The sequence below is a fragment of the Solea solea genome, chromosome 12 (assembly GCF_958295425.1).
Source record: "Solea solea chromosome 12, fSolSol10.1, whole genome shotgun sequence".
NCBI lineage: Eukaryota > Metazoa > Chordata > Actinopteri > Pleuronectiformes > Soleidae > Solea > Solea solea.
The window spans coordinates 25,879,181-25,902,940 of NC_081145.1; the positions used below are offsets into that span (position 1 = coordinate 25,879,181).

Below are 23,760 nucleotides of genomic sequence, written 5' to 3' on the forward strand. Positions count from 1 at the left end.
ACCTGAAATATTTGTGAAGTATGGACTTGGGAACGTATGAAATCTGGCGAATGTAAGAATTAGGAACATATGATCCTAGGAAGATAAAATCTTGGGAACATGACAATGGAATCATGACAACTTGGGGAAACCTGTGGACACATGACCCAAGAGACAGCACATTTTAAGAGACTATAGCGTGAAGAGAATACTTTTACTTTATAGAGGATTCAACAGAGCTCTTTACATCAGCAGCAGCCATCTTGGTTGTTTCATCTTTAGGACAAATCTACCTGCACAAGAGTAAATCAGAACTGCCAGAACTCTCTGTCTGGTCTCTTCATCAAGTCCCTTGTTCAGAAACTCACGGTAACCCTCAAGCTAAAGTTTAGTCAAGCATGCAGTGATTTCCTGAGATTACAGATAATATTGGTGTGTTGGAACCTCATTTACCCAACATACTGTATCACTGGAAGTTCAGAATGGCTGATGTGGGAATAATGTCCAAACAATGTGGTCATTTTACAAATCAAAAAAATAATAGTTGTTGGAACAAAATAATGTGGAAAGAGCAGCTACTATGATGTGACAGCTTCGTGTAAATTCTACCTTTAATATAAATTATTAATAATAATAATAATAATAATAATAATAATAATGAGGGGGAAAACAAAACGACACAATGCTCTTCCCAAAAACAGTTACTGCTACATGAAAAACTCAACCGCGGGTCCATGCTACATGACAAACTCCACCTCACCAGTGGCTCAAAAGCTACTTGAATCATGAACATGAAATAATCCAAAATCTCAAACCAGCAAACTACCCAGGGGCGAGATGCAAACGTGTTTAAATAATCTCACGCCGTAAAATGCATTTTTTTCACTGAAGTTGACACCATTGATTTGCACTGTGTAAACATGTACTTACAAAAAGAGTTGAGGGAATGTGAGGATTGAGGGGGCATAGGAGGAGGAGGAGGAGGAGGAGGAGGAGGAAAGGGGAGTGAGAGTGGGTGAAAATGCAAAGGGACAAAAAAGGTTTAAAGAGGACGTGGACAGAGTCCAGGAGTCTTGACGTGTTATCTTCATCATGCTCAGGCCCTCTTCACGCTGCACCAGGCGGCTGCAGAGAAACAGACAAAGAAAGAGCACTTTTCATCAGTAAAGGCACATTCCAACAGAATTACATTTAATAACTCATTATTATAGAGTTTAAAAGAAATTTAAGAAGATTAAAAATGTTCAAAGTTATTAGTAACTCAGTGATTACTACCACATTCTTACCTAAGTGTTAGCAGTAGGTTAAAAACATTCTTCCATTTGCTATTAGCAGCTAATGTCATGAAATCACCAGACTGCTCATTTAAAAGTTCCTTGTTTAACGCTGCATTCCATTAGTGTCGGAAGTCAGAACTGGGAGTGACGTCACCTCTGATTTGATCGCATTCCAGTTGAGAAGTCGGGGAAAAAACATGGATGCAAACTTTTCTCGGGCTAGCCACTGTTAGCCAACGTTAGCAAAACAATGTAATACTCAGTATTCCGAATGGTTGGTAGTTCAAGTCCCTCTTAGGTCAAAGGGTACCATAACCTCATTGTTTCTAACAAACAGGCTCAGGACTTGTTTTTGTGTATTAATGAGGGCATGTGACATCTAATACAAACAATGTTTTTGTAGACAAAAGTTATAGTTATTCGGGTCAAGGTCTCGGGTCTCTCCCTGAGTACCCGATCCCCATTAATTTATCCCCAGCCACAGAATCTCCTCTTGCTGGTGCCAAGCTCAGATAAATGGGAGGGTTGTAAAAAATTCCTGCCAAATAAAATGTGCAGCTCATGTGCTGCAGCGCCCCCTAGAGGCTAGAAAAACTAGAAACTAAATTATGTGATGGACTGGCTTCATATGAATTTAACAGTGTTTTTAGCAGCAGATTTGTGAGGTTGTTCTGTTTTATGAAGTTGAAAATCGCACCAGAAGAGGGCGCTCCAGCTTAAACTTCTGACTAGAGACTTGAAAAATTCCAACTTCTTGACTTTGGAACGCAGCATTGTTCTGCAGCTCTTTGACCACTGACCTGGCACGGCTACAGAGGAGACGGCCTCGGGCTGGCACAGTGTATCCACCTTCACATGCTGAAAGGCTTTGTTGGGGGGAGACTGGAGGTGTCTGCGAACAGAGGAGAACACACACACACAGACAACTTTACACACACCGCCTAAAACCGCTTAGCATGCCCCTCAGCCTTTACTGTAGGAGTTGAAATATTAATGGCAGTGAGACGCTGTGATCAGTGGAGCAGAAACTCTGATCAGCAGGCAGCTACATCAGCAGCCTCTGCTCGTGGTCGTACGCTAAATCATGATCACCTGACTCGCGGTGAGTGCTGAAGACTGTCAACTCACAGTGACAGTAATAGAAGTAATGAAAGCTCTCTTTATTTGGTGATCACCGGTCAATAAAGAACAAGAACGGCAGGCTCAGCCGTGAAAGATTTAAAATAGAGGCAGAGTGCTGACTCAGTCATTTCACCAAACAAAGTGATGACTTTTAATATTTTTAAAGTGGATCAGTATTAGGAATGGGCCCATTTGGCAGCGATCGGCCTCCACACAGCATTTTACGCAAGTTTCATTCTGACTGATGCTCTGGCTTCAATTTTTAGAATTGCAGCTACTTTAAATGCATTAAAAAAACATACACACACACACGCAGGCAGCACTGGGCGGCAGATATATTCGTGAAGAGCCTCAGGTTTTGGATTAAAATGTTCCATTAGAGCCAGACGTGACTGCAAAAACTCACCTCTTCCACTCTTCCTCTCCGTCCCAGAACTCGTAGACGACGAAGGATAAACCGTCTGGCAGACGCACGGCGGTCACACTGGAGACGAGAGGGATGACAGAAGGAGATTATGTGTTTGTTACTTTGTAAATTCTGTACTTTACTTTGCTATTTATATTTCTCGCAGCTTTTACTCTAACTATCTTTGTTACTCGACACTACCAAATAAAATCAGAAGAAGAACAGTTGGTATTATGGTCTGTATTTATAGAGAGCTTTTCTAGTCTTGATGAGCTGCTTTACACTACAGTTTTCACCCATTCACCCATTCACATGCTGCAACATGGGGTTAAGTGTCTTTTCTCAAAGACACATATAGATTAGCAGAGCCAGGAATTGAACCCACAACCTTCCAGTTGAAAGACAACGTGCCCTACCACTGAACGACCATGACTCAATCCTTAACTCCTCACTTTTTTCATACTTTTACTTTTGAAACTTAAGTACATTTTATAACAGAAAATGACTTTTGATACTTAAGTACAGTAAATGTCATTTATGTTTACTTTAGTAATATTATAAAACAAAAGTGACTTCAACTTCTACCAAAAACATTTTCTGGTAAAGATACTTGTACTTTTACTGAAGTCAAACTTTATACTGAACTTTATACTGTCTCCAGCATTTGGCTTCTCCTTCTATAAAAGTTTTTATAGTTCTCTCGAATTTCTATCATTCGAGAGATTTACTCCTGGTGAGAAATATGGACTTTCAAAAAAAATGAAATAAAAAAAATACTCTTGGCAGGCATGGATGATTAATAGAAGAATTATACTTCAAATATTTGTTATGATTTGAAATGCTTCTTGAACTCTGGATATTATGTTGGAGCTGTTTTGTTTTTGCTTTGTATCTTAGTGAATTTGTATGTGTTCTTTTTTGTTTTTGTTTTTTTTTAAATATATTCAGTTTTGTTGTCTGTTTCTGTATATAATGCACTCAGTTTACATGTGTGATTTGTGTATATGAATGAAATAAACACAATTAATAAATGGTTTGCGTTAATACGTCAAGTAAGCAACTGTTAGCTCCGTTTCCGGTTTAGATTTATTTTGAAAGTCTGTATCTTTGTGTTTCAATGCAACGTAACATCAGAAAAAATATGAAGAAAACGGAAAAATGGTGACAAAGTTCAGAGGAAGATGCACATTACAAAGACTGAGTAGATAACGCATTTAACAGAAAGCAGTTGAATAATTATTGTTTTGTGTCTTTTATTTAATGGCTAATGTATCTGCTAGCTTACTCAGTGGTGGAGATCCATCTGCTATCAATGCTCATGCTAATGCTAATGTTGTGTTTTTCTGTAGCTCTTACATTTTCTTTTAACATCAATTAAACTTTTTGACCATCAGTAATGGCTCTCCCTTTCTTTGACTGGATGCTACAGTATTTATTTAGTTTTAATAACCACTTAAAGCTGCTTTACTTTACAATTTTGCCATTCACCCAGCACATTTCCTATCACAAATCTTTCATAGCCAATCACAAGCCGCCAACACGTGGAGTCAAGTATTGTAGACGATTAGAGCCGGGAATCAAACTCACTCCCTTCCAGTAGAAAGACAACTCGCTCTACCACTGAGCTACTGTCGCCCGAAGAAAACAAAAGAAACAGACACAATGATAGTTTCAGGGAAAACAGAATGTGTGCACACGTCGTGTGATTTATTTTCTATATTTATACATCGAGCACTTGAGGGAATGAAAATGAAAATCACATCTATAAAAATCTATATAAAAATTTGCTGTAAAAGAGTGGATCGAGGGCAGAGAAGAGGAATTTTTTGTCTCATGTTGGACAACATACTAAACTATGACATTTTTGTCTCATGTTGGACGACATACTAATCTATGACATTTTGTCTCATTTTGGACGACATACTAATCTAGGACATTTTTGTCTCATGTTGGACAACATACTAAACTATGACATTTTTGTCTCATGTTGGACGACATACTAATCTATGACATTTTGTCTCATTTTGGACGACATACTAATCTATGACATTTTTGTCTGATTTTGGACGACATACTAAACTATGACATTTTTGTCTGATTTTTGGACGACATACTAATCTATGACATTTTTGTCTCATGTTGGACGACATACTAATCTATGACATTTTTGTCACATTTTGGACGACATACTAATCTATGACATTTTTGTCACATTTTGGACGACATACTAATCTATGACATTTTTGTCACATTTTGGACGACATACTAATCTATGACATTTTTGTCACATTTTCGACGACATACTATACTATGACTTTTTTGTCACATTTTGGACGACATACTATACTATGATTTTTTTGTCACATTTTGGAAGACATACTATACTATGACTTTTTTGACCGATTTTGGACAACATACTATACTATGATTTTTTTGTCACATTTTGGAAGACATACTATACTATGACTTTTTTGAGCGATTTTGGACGACATACTATACTATGATTTTTTTGTCACATTTTGGAAGTCATACTATACTATGACTTTTTTGACCGATTTTGGACAACAAACTATACTATGGCTTTTTTGTCTGATTTTGGACGACATACTATACTATGACTTTTTTGTCACATTTTGGACGACATACTATACTATGATTTTTTTTAGCGATTTTGGACGACATACAATACTATGACTTTTTTGAGTGATTTTGGACGAGATACTATACTATCACATTTTTGTCACATTTTGGACGACATACTAAACTATGACATTTTTGTCTGATTTTTGGACGACATACTAATCTATGACATTTTTGTCACATTTTGGACGACATACTAAACTGTGACATTTTTGTCTGATTTTTGGACGACATACTGATCTATGACATTTTTGTCTCATGTTGGACGACATACTTAACTATGACATTTTGGTGACTTTTGGACGACATACTAATCTATGACATTTTTGTCACATTTTGGACGACATACTAATCTATGACATTTTTGTCACATTTTGGACGACATACTAATCTATGACATTTTTGTCACATTTTGGACAACATACTATACTATGACTTTTTTGTCACATTTTGGACGACATACTATACTATGATTTTTTTGTCACATTTTGGAAGACATACTATACTATGACTTTTTTGACCGATTTTGGACAACATACTATACTATGATTTTTTTGTCACATTTTGGAAGACATACTATACTATGACTTTTTTGAGCGATTTTGGACGACATACTATACTATGATTTTTTTGTCACATTTTGGAAGTCATACTATACTATGACTTTTTTGACCGATTTTGGACAACAAACTATACTATGGCTTTTTTGTCTGATTTTGGACGACATACTATACTATGACTTTTTTGTCACATTTTGGACGACATACTATACTATGATTTTTTTTAGCGATTTTGGACGACATACAATACTATGACTTTTTTGAGTGATTTTGGACGAGATACTATACTATCACATTTTTGTCACATTTTGGACGACATACTAAACTATGACATTTTTGTCTGATTTTTGGACGACATACTAATCTATGACATTTTTGTCACATTTTGGACGACATACTAAACTGTGACATTTTTGTCTGATTTTTGGACGACATACTAATCTATGACATTTTTGTCTCATGTTGGACGACATACTTAACTATGACATTTTGGTGACTTTTGGACGACATACTAATCTATGACATTTTTGTCACATTTTGGACGACATACTAAACTATGACATTTTTGTCTGATTTTGGACGACATACTATACTATGACTTTTTTGTCACATTTTGGACGACATACTATACTATGATTTTTTTGAGCGATTTTGGACGACATACAATACTATGACTTTTTTGAGCGATTTTGGACGACATACTATACTATGATTTTTTTGTCACATTTTGGAAGACATACTATACGATGACTTTTTTGACCGATTTTGGACAACATACTATACTATGATTTTTTTTGTCACATTTTGGAAGACATACTATACTATGACTTTTTTGACCGATTTTGGACGACATACTATACTATGACTTTTTTGAGCGATTTTGGACGACATACTATACTATGATTTTTTTGTCACATTTTGGACGACATACTATACTATGACTTTTTTGACCGATTTTGGAAGACATACTATACTATGACTTTTTTGACCGATTTTGGACAACATACTATACTATGATTTTTTTGTCACATTTTGGAAGACATACTATACTATGTCTTTTTTGAGCGATTTTGGACGACATACTATACTATGATTTTTTTGTCACATTTTGGACGACATACTATACTATGACTTTTTTGACCAATTTTGGACGACATACTATACTATGACTTTTTTGTCTGATTTTGGACGACATACTATACTATGATTTTTTTGAGCGATTTTGGACGACATACAATACTATGACTTTTTTGAGCGATTTTGGACGACATACTATACTATGATTTTTTTGTCACATTTTGGAAGACATACTATACTATGACTTTTTTGACCGATTTTGGACGACATACTATACTATGACATTTTTGAGCAATTTTGGACGACATACTAATCTATGACATTTTTGTCACATTTTGTACGACATACTAAACTATGACATTTTTGTCTCATGTTGGACGACATACTAATCTATGACATTTTTGTCTGATTTTTGGACGACATACTAATCTATGACATTTTTGTCTCATGTTGGACGACATACTAAACTATGACATTTTTGTCTGATTTTTGGACGACATACTAAACTATGACATTTTTGTCTGATTTTTGGACGACATACTAATCTATGACATTTTTGTCACATTTTGGACGACATACTAATCTATGACATTTTTGTCTGATTTTTGGACGACATACTAATCTATGACATTTTTGTCTCATGTTGGACGACATACTAAACTATGACATTTTGGTGACTTTTGGACGACATACTAATCTATGACATTTTTGTCACATTTTGGACGACATACTAAACTATGACATTTTTGTCTGATTTTGGACGACATACTATACTATGACTTTTTTGTCACATTTTGGACGACATACTATACTACGATTTTTTTGAGCGATTTTGGACGACATACAATACTATGACTTTTTTGTCACATTTTGGACGACATACTATACTATGATTTTTTTGTCACATTTTGGAAGACATACTATACTATGACTTTTTTGAGCGATTTTGGACAACATACTATACTATGATTTCTTCGTCACATTTTGGAAGACATACTATACTATGACTTTTTTGACCGATTTTGGACAACATACTATACTATGATTTTTTTGTCACATTTTGGAAGTCATACTATACTATGACTTTTTTGAGCCATTTTGGACGACATACTATACTATGATTTTTTTGTCACATTTTGGAAGTCATACTATACTATGATTTTTTTTGACCGATTTTGGACGACATACTATACTATGACTTTTTTGTCTGATTTTGGACGACATACTATACTATGACTTTTTTGTCACATTTTGGAAGACATACTATACTATGAATTTTTTGAGCGATTTTGGACGACATACAATACTATGACTTTTTTGAGCTATTTTGGACGACATACTATACTATGATTTTTTTGTCACATTTTGGAAGACATACTATAGTATGACTTTTTTGACCGATTTTGGACAACATACTATACTATGACTTTTTTGAGCCATTTTGGACGACATACTATACTATGATTTTTTTGTCACATTTTGGAAGACAAACTATACTTTGACTTTTTTGAGCGATTTTGGACTACATACTATATGATGATGATTTGATGAAAACCACAATAGTGAGTTTGGTGTAGTGGTTAGCACTCAAGCCTTTGATCTAGAAGACCCAGGTTCAATCCCTGTTTGGAACAAAGAAACTCTGCAATCACGAGACGTGCAGTATGACATTTTTGTCAAATTTTGGACGACATACTAAACTAGGACATTTTTGTCTCATTTTGGACGACATACTAAAGTATGACATTTTTGTCAAATTTTGGACGACATACGATGTACTAAACCATGACATTTTTGTCACATTTTGGACGACATACTAAACTATGACAATTTGGACGACATACTAAACTATGACAATTTGGACGACATACTAAACTATGACATTTTTGTCAATTTGGACGACATACTAAACTATGACATTTTTGTCAAATTTTGGACGACATACGATGTACTAAACCATGACATTTTTGTCACATTTTGGACGACATACTAAACTATGACAATTTGGACGACATACTAAACTATGACAATTTGGACGACATACTAAACAATGACATTTTGGACGACATACTAAACTATGACATTTTTGTCTCATTTTGGACGACATAATAAACTATGACATTTTTGTCAAATTTTGGACGACATACTAAACTATGACATTTTGGATGACATACTAAACTATGACATTTTTGTAAAATTTTGGACGACATACTCATAAACAAGACATTTTGGAAGACATACTAAAGTATGACATTTTTTTTCAAATTTTGGACGACATACTAAACTATGACATTTTGGACGACATACTAAATTATGACATTTTTGTCTCATTTTGGACCACATACTAAACTATGACAATTTGGATGACATACTAAACTATGACATTTTGGACGACATACTTAATTATGACATTTTGGACGACATACTAAACTATGACATTTTTGTCTCATTTTGGACGACATACTAAACTATGACAATTTGGACGACATACTAAACTATGACATTTTGGACGACATACTTAATTATGACATTTTGGACGACATACTAAACTATGACATTTTTGTCTCATTTTGGACGACATACTAAAGTATGACATTTTTGTCTCATTTTGGATGACATACTAAACTATGACATTTTTGTCTCATTTTGTACGACATAATAAACCATGACATTTTTGTCAAATTTTTGACGACATACTAAACTATGACATTTTTGTCAAATTTTGGACGACATACTAAACTATGACATTTTTGTCAAATTTTGGACGACATACTAAACAAGACATTTTGGAAGACATACTAAAGTATGACATTTTTTTTCAAATTTTTGACGACATACTAAACTATGACATTTTGGACGACATACTAAAGTATGACATTTTTTTTCAAATTTTTGACGACATACTAAACTATGACATTTTGGACGACATACTAAATTATGACATTTTGGACGACATACTAAAGTACGACATTTTTGTCTCATTTTGGACGACATACTAAACTACGACATTTTTGTCTCATTTTGGACGACATACTAAAGTATGACATTTTTGTCTCATTTTGGACGACATACTATGACATTTTTGTGAAATTTTGGACAACATAATAAACTATGACATTTTTGTCTCATTTTGGATGACATACTAATCTATGACATTTGTGTCAAATTTTGGACGACATACTAAAGTATGACATTTTTGTCTGATTTTGGACGATATACTAAACTATGATATTTTTGTCAAATTTTGGATGACATACTAATCTATGACATTTGTGTCAAATTTTGGACGACATACTAAAGTATGACATTTTTGTCACATTTTGGACGACATACGTATACTATGACTTTTTTGAGCGATTTTGGACGACATACTATACTATGACTTTTTTGTCTGATTTTGGACGACATACTATACTATGACTTTTTTGTCACATTTTGGAAGACATACTTTACTATGATTTTTTGTCACATTTTGGAAGACATACTATACTATGACTTTTTTGACCGATTTTGGACGACATACTATACTATGATTTTTTTGTCACATTTTGGAAGACAAACTATACTTTGACTTTTTTGAGAGATTTTGGACTACATACTATATGATGATGATTTGATGAAAACCACAACAGTGAGTTTGGTGTAGTGCTTAGCACTCAAGCCTTTGATCTAGAAGACCCAGGTTCAATCCCTGTTTGGAACAAAGAAACTCTGCAATCATATTTTGGACGACATACTAAACTATGACATTTTTGTCTCATTTTGGACGACATAATAAACTATGACATTTTTGTCAAATTTTGGACGACATACTAAACTATGACATGTTTGTCAAATTTTGGACGACATACTAAACTATGACATTTTTGTCAAATTTTGGACGACATACTAAACTATGACATTTTGGATGACATACTAAATTATGACATTTTTTTTCAAATTTTGGACGACATACTAAACTATGACATTTTTGTCAAATTTTAGACGACATACTAAACTATGACATTTTTGTCACATTTTGGACGACATACGATGTACTAAACCATGACATTTTTGTCACATTTTGGACGACATACTAAACTATGACAATTTGGACGACATACTAAACTATGACATTTTGGACGACATACTAAACAATGACATTTTGGACGACATACTAAACTATGACATTATGTCGTCTCATTTTGGACGACATAATAAACTATGACATTTTTGTCAAATTTTGGACGACATACTAAACTATGACATGTTTGTCAAATTTTGGACGACATACTAAACTATGACATTTTTGTCAAATTTTGGACGACATACTAAACTATGACATTTTTGTCAAATTTTGGACGACATACTAATAAACAAGACCACAATAGTGAGTTTGGTGTAGTGGTTAGCACTCAAGCCTTTGATCTAGAAGACCCAGGTTCAATCCCTGTTTGGAACAAAGAAACTCTGCAATCACGAGACGTGCAGTATGACAATTTTGTCAAATTTTGGACGACATACTAAACTATGACATTTTTGTCAAATTTTGGACGACATACTAAACTATGACATTTTTGTCTCATTTTGGACGACATACTAAACCATGACATTTTTGTCAAATTTTAGAAGACATACTAAACTATGACATTTTTGTCAAATTTTGGACGACATACTAAACTATGACATTTTTGTCAAATTTTGGACGACATACGATGTACTAAACCATGACATTTTTGTCACATTTTGGACGACATACTAAACAATGACATTTTGGACGACATACTAAACTATGACATTTTTGTCTCATTTTGGACGACATAATAAACTATGACATTTTTGTCAAATTTTGGACGACATACTAAACTATGACATTTTTGTCAAATTTTGGACGACATACTAAACTATGACATTTTTGTCAAATTTTGGACGACATACTAATAAACAAGACATTTTGGAAGACATACTAAAGTATGACTTTTTTTTCAAATTTTGGACGACATACTAAACTATGACATTTTGGACGACATACTAAATTATGACATTTTTGTCTCATTTTGGACCACATACTAAACTATGACAATTTGGATGACATACTAAACTATGACATTTTTGTCAAATTTTGGACGACATACTCATAAACAAGACATTTTGGAAGACATACTAAAGTATGACATTTTTTTTCAAATTTTGGACGACATACTAAACTATGACATTTTGGACGACATACTAAATTATGACATTTTTGTCTCATTTTGGACCACATACTAAACTATGACAATTTGGATGACATACTAAACTATGACATTTTGGACGACATACTTAATTATGACATTTTGGACGACATACTAAACTATGCCTTTTTTGTCTCATTTTGGACGACATACTAAAGTATGACATTTTGGACGACATACTAAATTATGACATTTTTGTCTCATTTTGGATGACATACTAAACTATGACAATTTGGACGACATACTAAACTATGACATTTTTGTCAAATTTTGGACGACATACTAAACTATGACATTTTGGACGACATACTAAATTATGACATTTTTGTCTCATTTTGGACCACATACTAAACTATGACAATTGGATGACATACTAAACTATGACATTTTGGACGACATACTTAATTATGACATTTTGGACGACATACTAAACTATGCCTTTTTTGTCTCATTTTGGACGACATACTAAAGTATGACATTTTGGACGACATACTAAATTATGACATTTTTGTCTCATTTTGGATGACATACTAAACTATGACAATTTGGACGACATACTAAACTATGACATTTTGGACGACATACTTAATTATGACATTTTGGACGACATACTAAACTATGACATTTTTGTCTCATTTTGGACGACATACTAAAGTATGACATTTTTGTCTCATTTTGGATGACATACTAAACTATGACATTTTTGTCTCATTTTGTACGACATAATAAACCATGACATTTTTGTCAAATTTTTGACGACATACTAAACAAGACATTTTGGAAGACATACTAAAGTATGACATTTTTTTTCAAATTTTGGACTACATACTAAACTATGACATACTAAACTACGACATTTTTGTCTCATTTTGGACGACATACTAAAGTATGACATTTTTGTCTCATTTTGGACGACATACTAAAGTACGACATTTTTGTCTCATTTTGGACGACATACTAAAGTATGACATTTTTGTCTCATTTTGGATGACATACTAAACTATGACATTTTTGTCTCATTTTGTACGACATAATAAACCATGACATTTTTGTCAAATTTTTGACGACATACTAAACTATGACATTTTTGTCAAATTTTGGACGACATACTAAACTATGACATTTGTGTCAAATTTTGGACGACATACTTTACTATGACATTTTTGTCAAATATTGGAAAACATACTAAACTATGACATTTTTTGCACGATTTTGGACGACATACTTAAGTATGACTTTTTTTTCAAATTTTGGAAGACATACTAAACTATGACATTTGTGTCAAATTTTGGACGACATACTAAAGTATGACATTTTTGTCTGATTTTGGACGACATACTTTACTATGACATTTTTGTCAAATATTGGAAGACATACTAAACTATGACATTTTTTGCGCGATTTTGGACGACATACTTAAGTATGACTTTTTTTTCAAATTTTGGACGACATACTAAACTATGACATTTTGGACGACATACTAAATTATGACATTTTTGTCTCATTTTGGACCACATACTAAACTATGACAATTTGGATGACATACTAAACTATGACATTTTTGTCAAATTTTGGACGACATACTAAACTATGACATTTTTGTCAAATTTTGGACGACATACTAATAAACAAGACGTTTTGGAAGACATACTAAAGTATGACATTTTTTTTCAAATTTTGGACGACATACTAAACTATGACACTTTGGACGACATACCAAATTATGACATTTTTGTCTCATTTTGGACCAGATACTAAACTATGACAATTTGGATGACATACTAAACTATGACATTTTTGTCAAATTTTGGACGACATACTCATAAACAAGACATTTTGGAAGACATACTAAAGTATGACATTTTTTTTCAAATTTTGGACGACATACTAAACTATGACATTTTGGACGACATACTAAATTATGACATTTTTGTCTCATTTTGGACCACATACTAAACTATGACAATTTGGATGACATACTAAACTATGACATTTTGGACGACATACTTAATTATGACATTTTGGACGACATACTAAACTATGACATTTTTGTCTCATTTTGGACGACATACTCAAGTATGACATTTTGGACGACATACTAAATTATGACATTTTTGTCTCATTTTGGACGACATACTAAACTATGACAATTTGGACGACATACTAAACTATGACATTTTGGACGACATACTTAATTATGACATTTTGGACGACATACTAAACTATGACATTTTTGTCTCATTTTGGACGACATACTAAAGTATGACATTTTTGTCTCATTTTGGATGACATACTAAACTATGACATTTTTGTCTCATTTTGTACGACATAATAAACCATGACATTTTTGTCAAATTTTTGACGACATACTAAACAAGACATTTTGGAAGACATACTAAAGTATGACATTTTTTTTCAAATTTTGGACGACATACTAAACTATGACATACTAAACTACGACATTTTTGTCTCATTTTGGACGACATACTAAAGTATGACATTTTTGTCTCATTTTGGACGACATACTAAAGTACGACATTTTTGTCTCATTTTGGACGATATACTAAAGTATGACATTTTTGTCTCATTTTGGATGACATACTAAACTATGACATTTTTGTCTCATTTTGTACGACATAATAAACCATGACATTTTTGTCAAATTTTTGACGACATACTAAACTATGACATTTTTGTCAAATTTTGGACGACATACTAAACTATGACATTTGTGTCAAATTTTGGACGACATACTTTACTATGACATTTTTGTCAAATATTGGAAAACATACTAAACTATGACATTTTTTGCACGATTTTGGACGACATACTTAAGTATGACTTTTTTTTCAAATTTTGGAAGACATACTTAACTATGACATTTGTGTCAAATTTTGGACGACATACTAAAGTATGACATTTTTGTCTGATTTTGGACGACATACTTTACTATGACATTTTTGTCAAATATTGGAAGACATACTAAACTATGACATTTTTTGCGCGATTTTGGACGACATACTTAAGTATGACTTTTTTTTCAAATTTTGGACGACATACTAAACTATGACATTTTGGACGACATACTAAATTATGACATTTTTGTCTCATTTTGGACCACATACTAAACTATGACAATTTGGATGACATACTAAACTATGACATTTTTGTCAAATTTTGGACGACATACTAAACTATGACATTTTTGTCAAATTTTGGACGACATACTAATAAACAAGACGTTTTGGAAGACATACTAAAGTATGACATTTTTGTCAAATTTTGGACGACATACTAAACTATGACATTTTTGTCAAATTTTGGACGACATACTAATAAACAAGACGTTTTGGAAGACATACTAAAGTATGACATTTTTTTTCAAATTTTGGACGACATACTAAACTATGACACTTTGGACGACATACCAAATTATGACATTTTTGTCTCATTTTGGACCAGATACTAAACTATGACAATTTGGATGACATACTAAACTATGACATTTTTGTCAAATTTTGGACGACATACTCATAAACAAGACATTTTGGAAGACATACTAAAGTATGACTTTTTTTTCAAATTTTGGACGACATACTAAACTATGACATTTTGGACGACATACTAAATTATGACATTTTTGTCTCATTTTGGACCACATACTAAACTATGACAATTTGGATGACATACTAAACTATGACATTTTGGACGACATACTTAATTATGACATTTTGGACGACATACTAAACTATGACATTTTTGTCTCATTTTGGACGACATACTCAAGTATGACATTTTGGACGACATACTAAATTATGACATTTTTGTCTCATTTTGGACGACATACTAAACTATGACAATTTGGACGACATACTAAACTATGACATTTTGGACGACATACTTAATTATGACATTTTGGACGACATACTAAACTATGACATTTTGGACGACATACTTAATTATGACATTTTGGACGACATACTAAACTATGACATTTTTGTCTCATTTTGGACGACATACTAAAGTATGACATTTTTGTCTCATTTTGGATGACATACTAAACTATGACATTTTTGTCTCATTTTGTACGACATAATAAACCATGACATTTTTGTCAAATTTTTGACGACATACTAAACTATGACATTTTTGTCAAATTTTGGACGACATACTAAACTATGATATTTTTGTCAAATTTTGGACGACATACTAAAGAAGACATTTTGGAAGACATACTAAAGTATGACATTTTTTTTCAAGTTTTGGACGACATACTAAACTATGACATTTTGGACGACATACTAAATTATGACATTTTGGACGACATACTAAAGTACGACATTTTTGTCTCATTTTGGACGACATACTAAACTACGACATTTTTGTCTCATTTTGGACGACATACTAAAGTATGACATTTTTGTCTCATTTTGGACGACATACTAAAGTATGACATTTTTGTCTCATTTTGGATGACATACTAAACTATGACATTTTTGTCTCATTTTGTACGACATAATAAACCATGACATTTTTGTCAAATTTTTGACGACATACTAAACTATGACATTTTTGTCAAATTTTGGACGACATACTAAAGTATGACATTTTTGTCTGATTTTGGACGACATACTATACTATGACATTTTTGTCAAATTTTGGACGACATACTAAAGTATGACATTTTTGTCTGATTTTGGACGACATACTATACTATGACATTTTTGTCAAATATTGGAAGACATACTAAACTATGACATTTTTTGCGCGATTTTGGACGACATACAATGCTATGACTTTTTGTCACATTTTGGACGACATACTATACTATGACTTTTTTGAGCAATTTTGGACGACATACTATATGACTTTTTTGCGCGATTTTGGACGACATACTATACTATGACATTTTTGTCAAATATTGGAAGACATACTAAACTATGAAATTTTTTACAAATTTTGGACGACATACTAAAATATGACATTTTTGTCTCATTTTGGACGACATACTAAACTATGACATTTTTGTCACATTTTGGACAACATACTAAACTATGACATTTTTGTCTTATTTTGGACCGCATCCTATGACATTTTTGTGAAATTTTGGACGACATACTAAACTATGACATTTTTGTCAAATTTTGGACGACATACTAATAAACAAGACGTTTTGGAAGACATACTAAAGTATGACATTTTTGTCAAATTTTGGACGACATACTAAACTATGACATTTTTGTCAAATTTTGGACGACATACTAATAAACAAGACGTTTTGGAAGACATACTAAAGTATGACATTTTTTTTCAAATTTTGGACGACATACTAAACTATGACACTTTGGACGACATACCAAATTATGACATTTTTGTCTCATTTTGGACCAGATACTAAACTATGACAATTTGGATGACATACTAAACTATGACATTTTTGTCAAATTTTGGACGACATACTCATAAACAAGACATTTTGGAAGACATACTAAAGTATGACTTTTTTTTCAAATTTTGGACGACATACTAAACTATGACATTTTGGACGACATACTAAATTATGACATTTTTGTCTCATTTTGGACCACATACTAAACTATGACAATTTGGATGACATACTAAACTATGACATTTTGGACGACATACTTAATTATGACATTTTGGACGACATACTAAACTATGACATTTTTGTCTCATTTTGGACGACATACTCAAGTATGACATTTTGGACGACATACTAAATTATGACATTTTTGTCTCATTTTGGACGACATACTAAACTATGACAATTTGGACGACATACTAAACTATGACATTTTGGACGACATACTTAATTATGACATTTTGGACGACATACTAAACTATGACATTTTGGACGACATACTTAATTATGACATTTTGGACGACATACTAAACTATGACATTTTTGTCTCATTTTGGACGACATACTAAAGTATGACATTTTTGTCTCATTTTGGATGACATACTAAACTATGACATTTTTGTCTCATTTTGTACGACATAATAAACCATGACATTTTTGTCAAATTTTTGACGACATACTAAACTATGACATTTTTGTCAAATTTTGGACGACATACTAAACTATGATATTTTTGTCAAATTTTGGACGACATACTAAAGAAGACATTTTGGAAGACATACTAAAGTATGACATTTTTTTTCAAGTTTTGGACGACATACTAAACTATGACATTTTGGACGACATACTAAATTATGACATTTTGGACGACATACTAAAGTACGACATTTTTGTCTCATTTTGGACGACATACTAAACTACGACATTTTTGTCTCATTTTGGACGACATACTAAAGTATGACATTTTTGTCTCATTTTGGATGACATACTAAACTATGACATTTTTGTCTCATTTTGTACGACATAATAAACCATGACATTTTTGTCAAATTTTTGACGACATACTAAACTATGACATTTTTGTCAAATTTTGGACGACATACTAAAGTATGACATTTTTGTCTGATTTTGGACGACATACTATACTATGACATTTTTGTCAAATTTTGGACGACATACTAAAGTATGACATTTTTGTCTGATTTTGGACGACATACTATACTATGACATTTTTGTCAAATATTGGAAGACATACTAAACTATGACATTTTTTGCGCGATTTTGGACGACATACAATGCTATGACTTTTTGTCACATTTTGGACGACATACTATACTATGACTTTTTTGAGCAATTTTGGACGACATACTATATGACTTTTTTGCGCGATTTTGGACGACATACTATACTATGACATTTTTGTCAAATATTGGAAGACATACTAAACTATGAAATTTTTTACAAATTTTGGACGACATACTAAAATATGACATTTTTGTCTCATTTTGGACGACATACTAAACTATGACATTTTTGTCACATTTTGGACAACATACTAAACTATGACATTTTTGTCTTATTTTGGACCGCATCCTATGACATTTTTGTGAAATTTTGGACGACATACTAAACTATGACATTTTAGTTGTAGACCTAAGAGGTATGATGGTGTCGTGGTTAGTAGGTCTTAACTATGTTACTATTGCAAGAATGTGCTGGGTTCAATCCCAGGTCTGGCAAATTTCTATGCAGTAAAAAAGAGTGGAAAATTCTAAGTGGTGAGGGGCTTACGAAAATGAAAAAAAACATTTTCATCAGGTGATTTTTTGTAAATGTTTCATGTACATGAACAAATGTTGGTACACATGTTCATAATGTCAGGACGGTCCAAAAAGTCAATGGCGACTGTGCTGTAAGCTCTACAAAAAGGCCGCCATCTTGGGTTGAATGTCCATTTTTTTTTACTGTTTTTACAAAAAACCCCAGAAACAATTATAAATCACATTATTATTTCTTGATTAAGATGTCAAATTATAGTTATTTACTTCCAAAATATTTATGTTTTCTTGTTTTTATGACAGGTGGTCTGATACATTTGTGAAACACTGTTTGTTCCATAAATTAGCTGCAATATCATTTAATGCATGTGGTATTCATAATAATTTACAATTTAGTTTTAGTAAGTAAGTTTTTTGGACGTACTGTACTTCACTACGTTTTAAACCCTGGAAACTTTGGCAGTGAGCAATGAGGACAGGTGAGTTAGCGCTAATTAAGGTCCCTGAGTGAGTGACATTTGTGACCCTTGACCCATATTGACTGATACATTATGTCTTTAATTTGTAAAGTTTTGCCTTTAATTAACATCAATTCATGTGATATTTGTGTTCCCTTGTCCGACAAAAGCAAGAACCCCAACCTTGGTAAAAAAGTAACTAACTTAGTACATTTTAAACAAGCTACTTTTTTACTTTAACTTGAGTACAATTTTATCAAAATAGTGGTACTTTTACTTTTTGCTTAAAAACCTGTGCACTCTGTTATATTTAAATTAAATTTTTTTTACTGAATTTATGATTAAAAGTATTTAAAGAGGCAACAAAAGACGACGTTTGTGTTGCTAAGAGTTGCTGCTGCAGAAACAACAACGAGAACACAGATACTTTTCCTCAGAGCTGCTGTTTTGTTTGTGTTGTAATAAGCGGCCATACGTGAAAAAACACTTTTCTCTGCAGAGCTTTTCAAACAAACAGGCGTTTCTTATTGCAAAAACTCACAATCCTGCAGACAAAGGGGAATTAAAAGATGTAAAACGAAGCAGTGTAAACGCGCAGTGACGCTTTTTCTATCACAATTACACAGTGTAGTAAGTTTCGCCGCCATAATGACAAGTTTAAGACAAAGACTTTTTCTATTCCAGCTTCAAATTCCAGCTATCAGACACTTTAGAAGTAGTGTAAAAACAACAGCAATGGTCTGTATTTATGTAGCACTTTTCAGTTTTTGCCGTTCACCCATTCACACACATTCACTCATAAATTCTTACAGCTCAATTATATGCAGCACATTTTCTATCACACATCTTTCACGCTGATTCACACGCTGCCAGTCGTGGATAAAGTATCTAAAAGGTGATACTTAAAAGTAAAAGTACAAATATCTTTACCAGAAAATGACTTTGGTAGAAGTCACTTTGTTGTACAATATAACTTAAGTATAAGTCTTAAAGTGTACGACATTTACTGCGCCTTCAAAAAAGTTACATTAACACACCTAGTGCACCAAAATGAAGCCATAAAAATTGTATAAATGATTATCTTTTATTTTTTTATCATTGTTTTAAACAACCATCAGTCATTTCTATAAATATCAAATATTAATGCATTTTTTTTAACCCTTAAATTGCAAAGTTTTTTCATGATGTATCTTTATTTTGTGGTCTAAAAAACACAATAAATAAATTATTTTCAATATACTTCATGCAAACTAGATTATTTTTGTTTAGGTTTCTGGCATAAGTGAAAGATTAGTGGAAGCATTTCTTTATATTATTTTTTTTAATTTTTTAAACCAACATCAGTCCTCATCATACAGATCATATCATATTGCATCATAAGTTTTTGTCATGATGCATCAAAAAAATTGTGTTTGAATGGGTTTAAAACGATCACGTTTTTGTGCGTAGGTTTGTTAATGTGAATATTTCAGTTAACGTTGTTTACAATAGACATTTTTAACAATGTGCATGAAAAAAGGATACAATATGATAGAAATTAAAAGCTTTGTTAAAAGGTTTGTTGAAGGGTTAAGTGTCAAAAGTCATTTTCTGACATAAAATGTACTTTAGAAGTAAAAGTATTTAAAAAGTGAGGAATTAGGACGGAACCGTGGTGCCTCAGCAGTAGGGCACGTTGTCTTTCACCTCAAAGGTTGTGGGTTCAATTCCTGGCTCTGTGTCCTTGAGCAAAGACACTTAACCCCATGTTGTAGTGTCACATGACGTCTTTGTTGTTGCCTAATTTTTGTGTGTTTTGCTTCAGAAAAGCCTAAAGGGTAACACATAATTAAGGATTGTACAGGTTAGGGCTATTTCATTCATTCATTCATTCATTCATTGTAACACAAGCAATGTTTTTTAAGTGTAAAAGGTAAAGTTCTATAATCTCTTAAACAGCTCAAACAATAAACATGTGGGAAATAACAAGGTGGTTTTCTCAGGACAATGTTCGTATGAATCATTCATGGGTTTTGAGTGGATTATTTGTAGTTCCTCCCTAACCCTGTAGAGGGCAGTGGGGGGACAGGGAGGCTGCTGCTGCTGCTGATGCTGCTGCTGCTGCTGACAAACACTGGCACGGGCATTAAAATGAAATAAGAAGACGCTGCCGTGAGCTCTGTGAGCTCCAGGATGTAATAAAGTGTTTGTGCATGTAATCACACATTCAACCTAAAAATAATTAGCAGGGAAGCGGAGCCACTGAACTGAATGAACTTTAGATCTTACAGCAAAATGACATGAAGCGATGAGGAGAGGATGAACCGGGAGAGAGTGAAAGGGTGATGAGCAGCAGTCGTCCTCCATCTCCTCCCTCATACATTATTTACCTCAGCTGCTTATAGATGCATTATGCTGCCCTGAATGTTACTGATGATGATGATGATGATGAAGGTCACAATATGGTGCCCACATTCTGAAAAGTTGACAAACTAAGGAGTAAGAGCATCATCAGAACCACTGTGATGCTGCTCCTGAAGGCTAACTGCACACTATGATGCACATGTTATATTCAGACTCAGAGACAGTTGTTCATGTGTCTTAATGAACCTTTAAAATAGCATCTTTTGATGGGTTTTTAGCGACACAATACTTACTATGACCTTTTTGAATCTCGCAGCTGGCAAATACTCCAAATTACAAAAGAAACTAATGAAAACTAAACAGGAACTACTGTCAGCATTTATAAAAAGTAAAAACAGATAAAAACTAAACAAAAAGGTCAAAACTAAATTAAAACTAATGAAACATCCACAACTATTATAACATTGGTGCTAAACAAAAAGTGTTTAGAACCAACCAAGCAGTTGACTACAAGGACAAAGCCACACTAAAAATGACTGAAAATGAATAAAAACAAAACAAAACCAATGAAATGCATGAAAAAATACCCTGAATAACAATGGTGTATAATAAATATGTGCAAATTAAATATTGGGATACCCTAACCTTAACTATCACAACTAAGTGCCTTAATCTAACCTAACCTAAACCAAATTCTAACCCTGGGCCTTAACCCCTGACAAAATGTCCTCACAAAGACAGGTTTAGTGGCAGCTAACTGCAGCCAGTTATAAGTAAACTAATGTTGCATAAAGACAGTAAACATGTGGAAAACCGGTGATAAAACACCAGAGAAATGATGAATGGACCTGATGAGTCTTCACTGCCTCCATTCTTCCTCAGCTGATGTTGACAGTGAGGCCTTGATTACGACAGAAAAGGTCAGTGAACGTGGACTGCAGGGTCACTCGATGAACGGATGCTGATTGTTCCTCCCGTCTTTCACAGTGATGACAAAAGCATGAGTGGGTATTTTTTTTATCCAACATGAATGAGGCCTGAGTATGTGACTGACTCAGGTAAAGGTCACGTACGTAGAAAATCCCTTAAGGGTTTTCAGGGACAAAAAGTGCTTTAAAAAACAAGAAAAGTAAAGTCTCTGGTTTAACTTTGATTTATTCTTAAAAAAATATTCTTTCATTTGAAAGCATAGACTTATGAGCTCAAATGTATTATCTGAACTGCTCATCTTTCAAAGATCATTAAGGGAATGGGAGCCAGATTTAGATTTAGATTTGGCAACGTACACAATGACCTTTCTTTGTCCTCTTCTTTGTCTTTGTCTTCTTCTTCATCATCCTCTTTGTCTTCTTCATCGCCTTTGTCTTCTTCTTCCTCGTCATCTTTGTCTTCTACTTCTTCGTCGTCTTTATCCTCTTTGTCGTCATCTTCTTCATCATCTTTGTCTTCTTCTTCATCGCCATGTCTGTCTTCTTCATCTTTGTTTTTAGACATGTTTGTCTTCGCCATCATCATTTCCGTCTT

General features: G+C 33.2%; 1 protein-coding gene across 1 annotated transcript in view; it reads right to left on the reverse strand.

Annotated features, from left to right (window-relative positions):
• The window catches only part of necab2 (N-terminal EF-hand calcium binding protein 2), a 147,154-nt gene continuing 123,394 nt past the window's right edge, over positions 1–23,760 (reverse strand). Inside the window, exons 11-13 of the mRNA XM_058645367.1 lie at positions 2,785–2,862; positions 2,057–2,148; positions 1–1,104 (exon numbers count right to left, since the gene is read on the reverse strand). Coding sequence (XP_058501350.1) covers positions 1,076–1,104; positions 2,057–2,148; positions 2,785–2,862 — 199 coding nt within the window. The 3' untranslated portion in view covers positions 1–1,075. The remainder of the gene's footprint in view (positions 1,105–2,056; positions 2,149–2,784; positions 2,863–23,760) is intronic.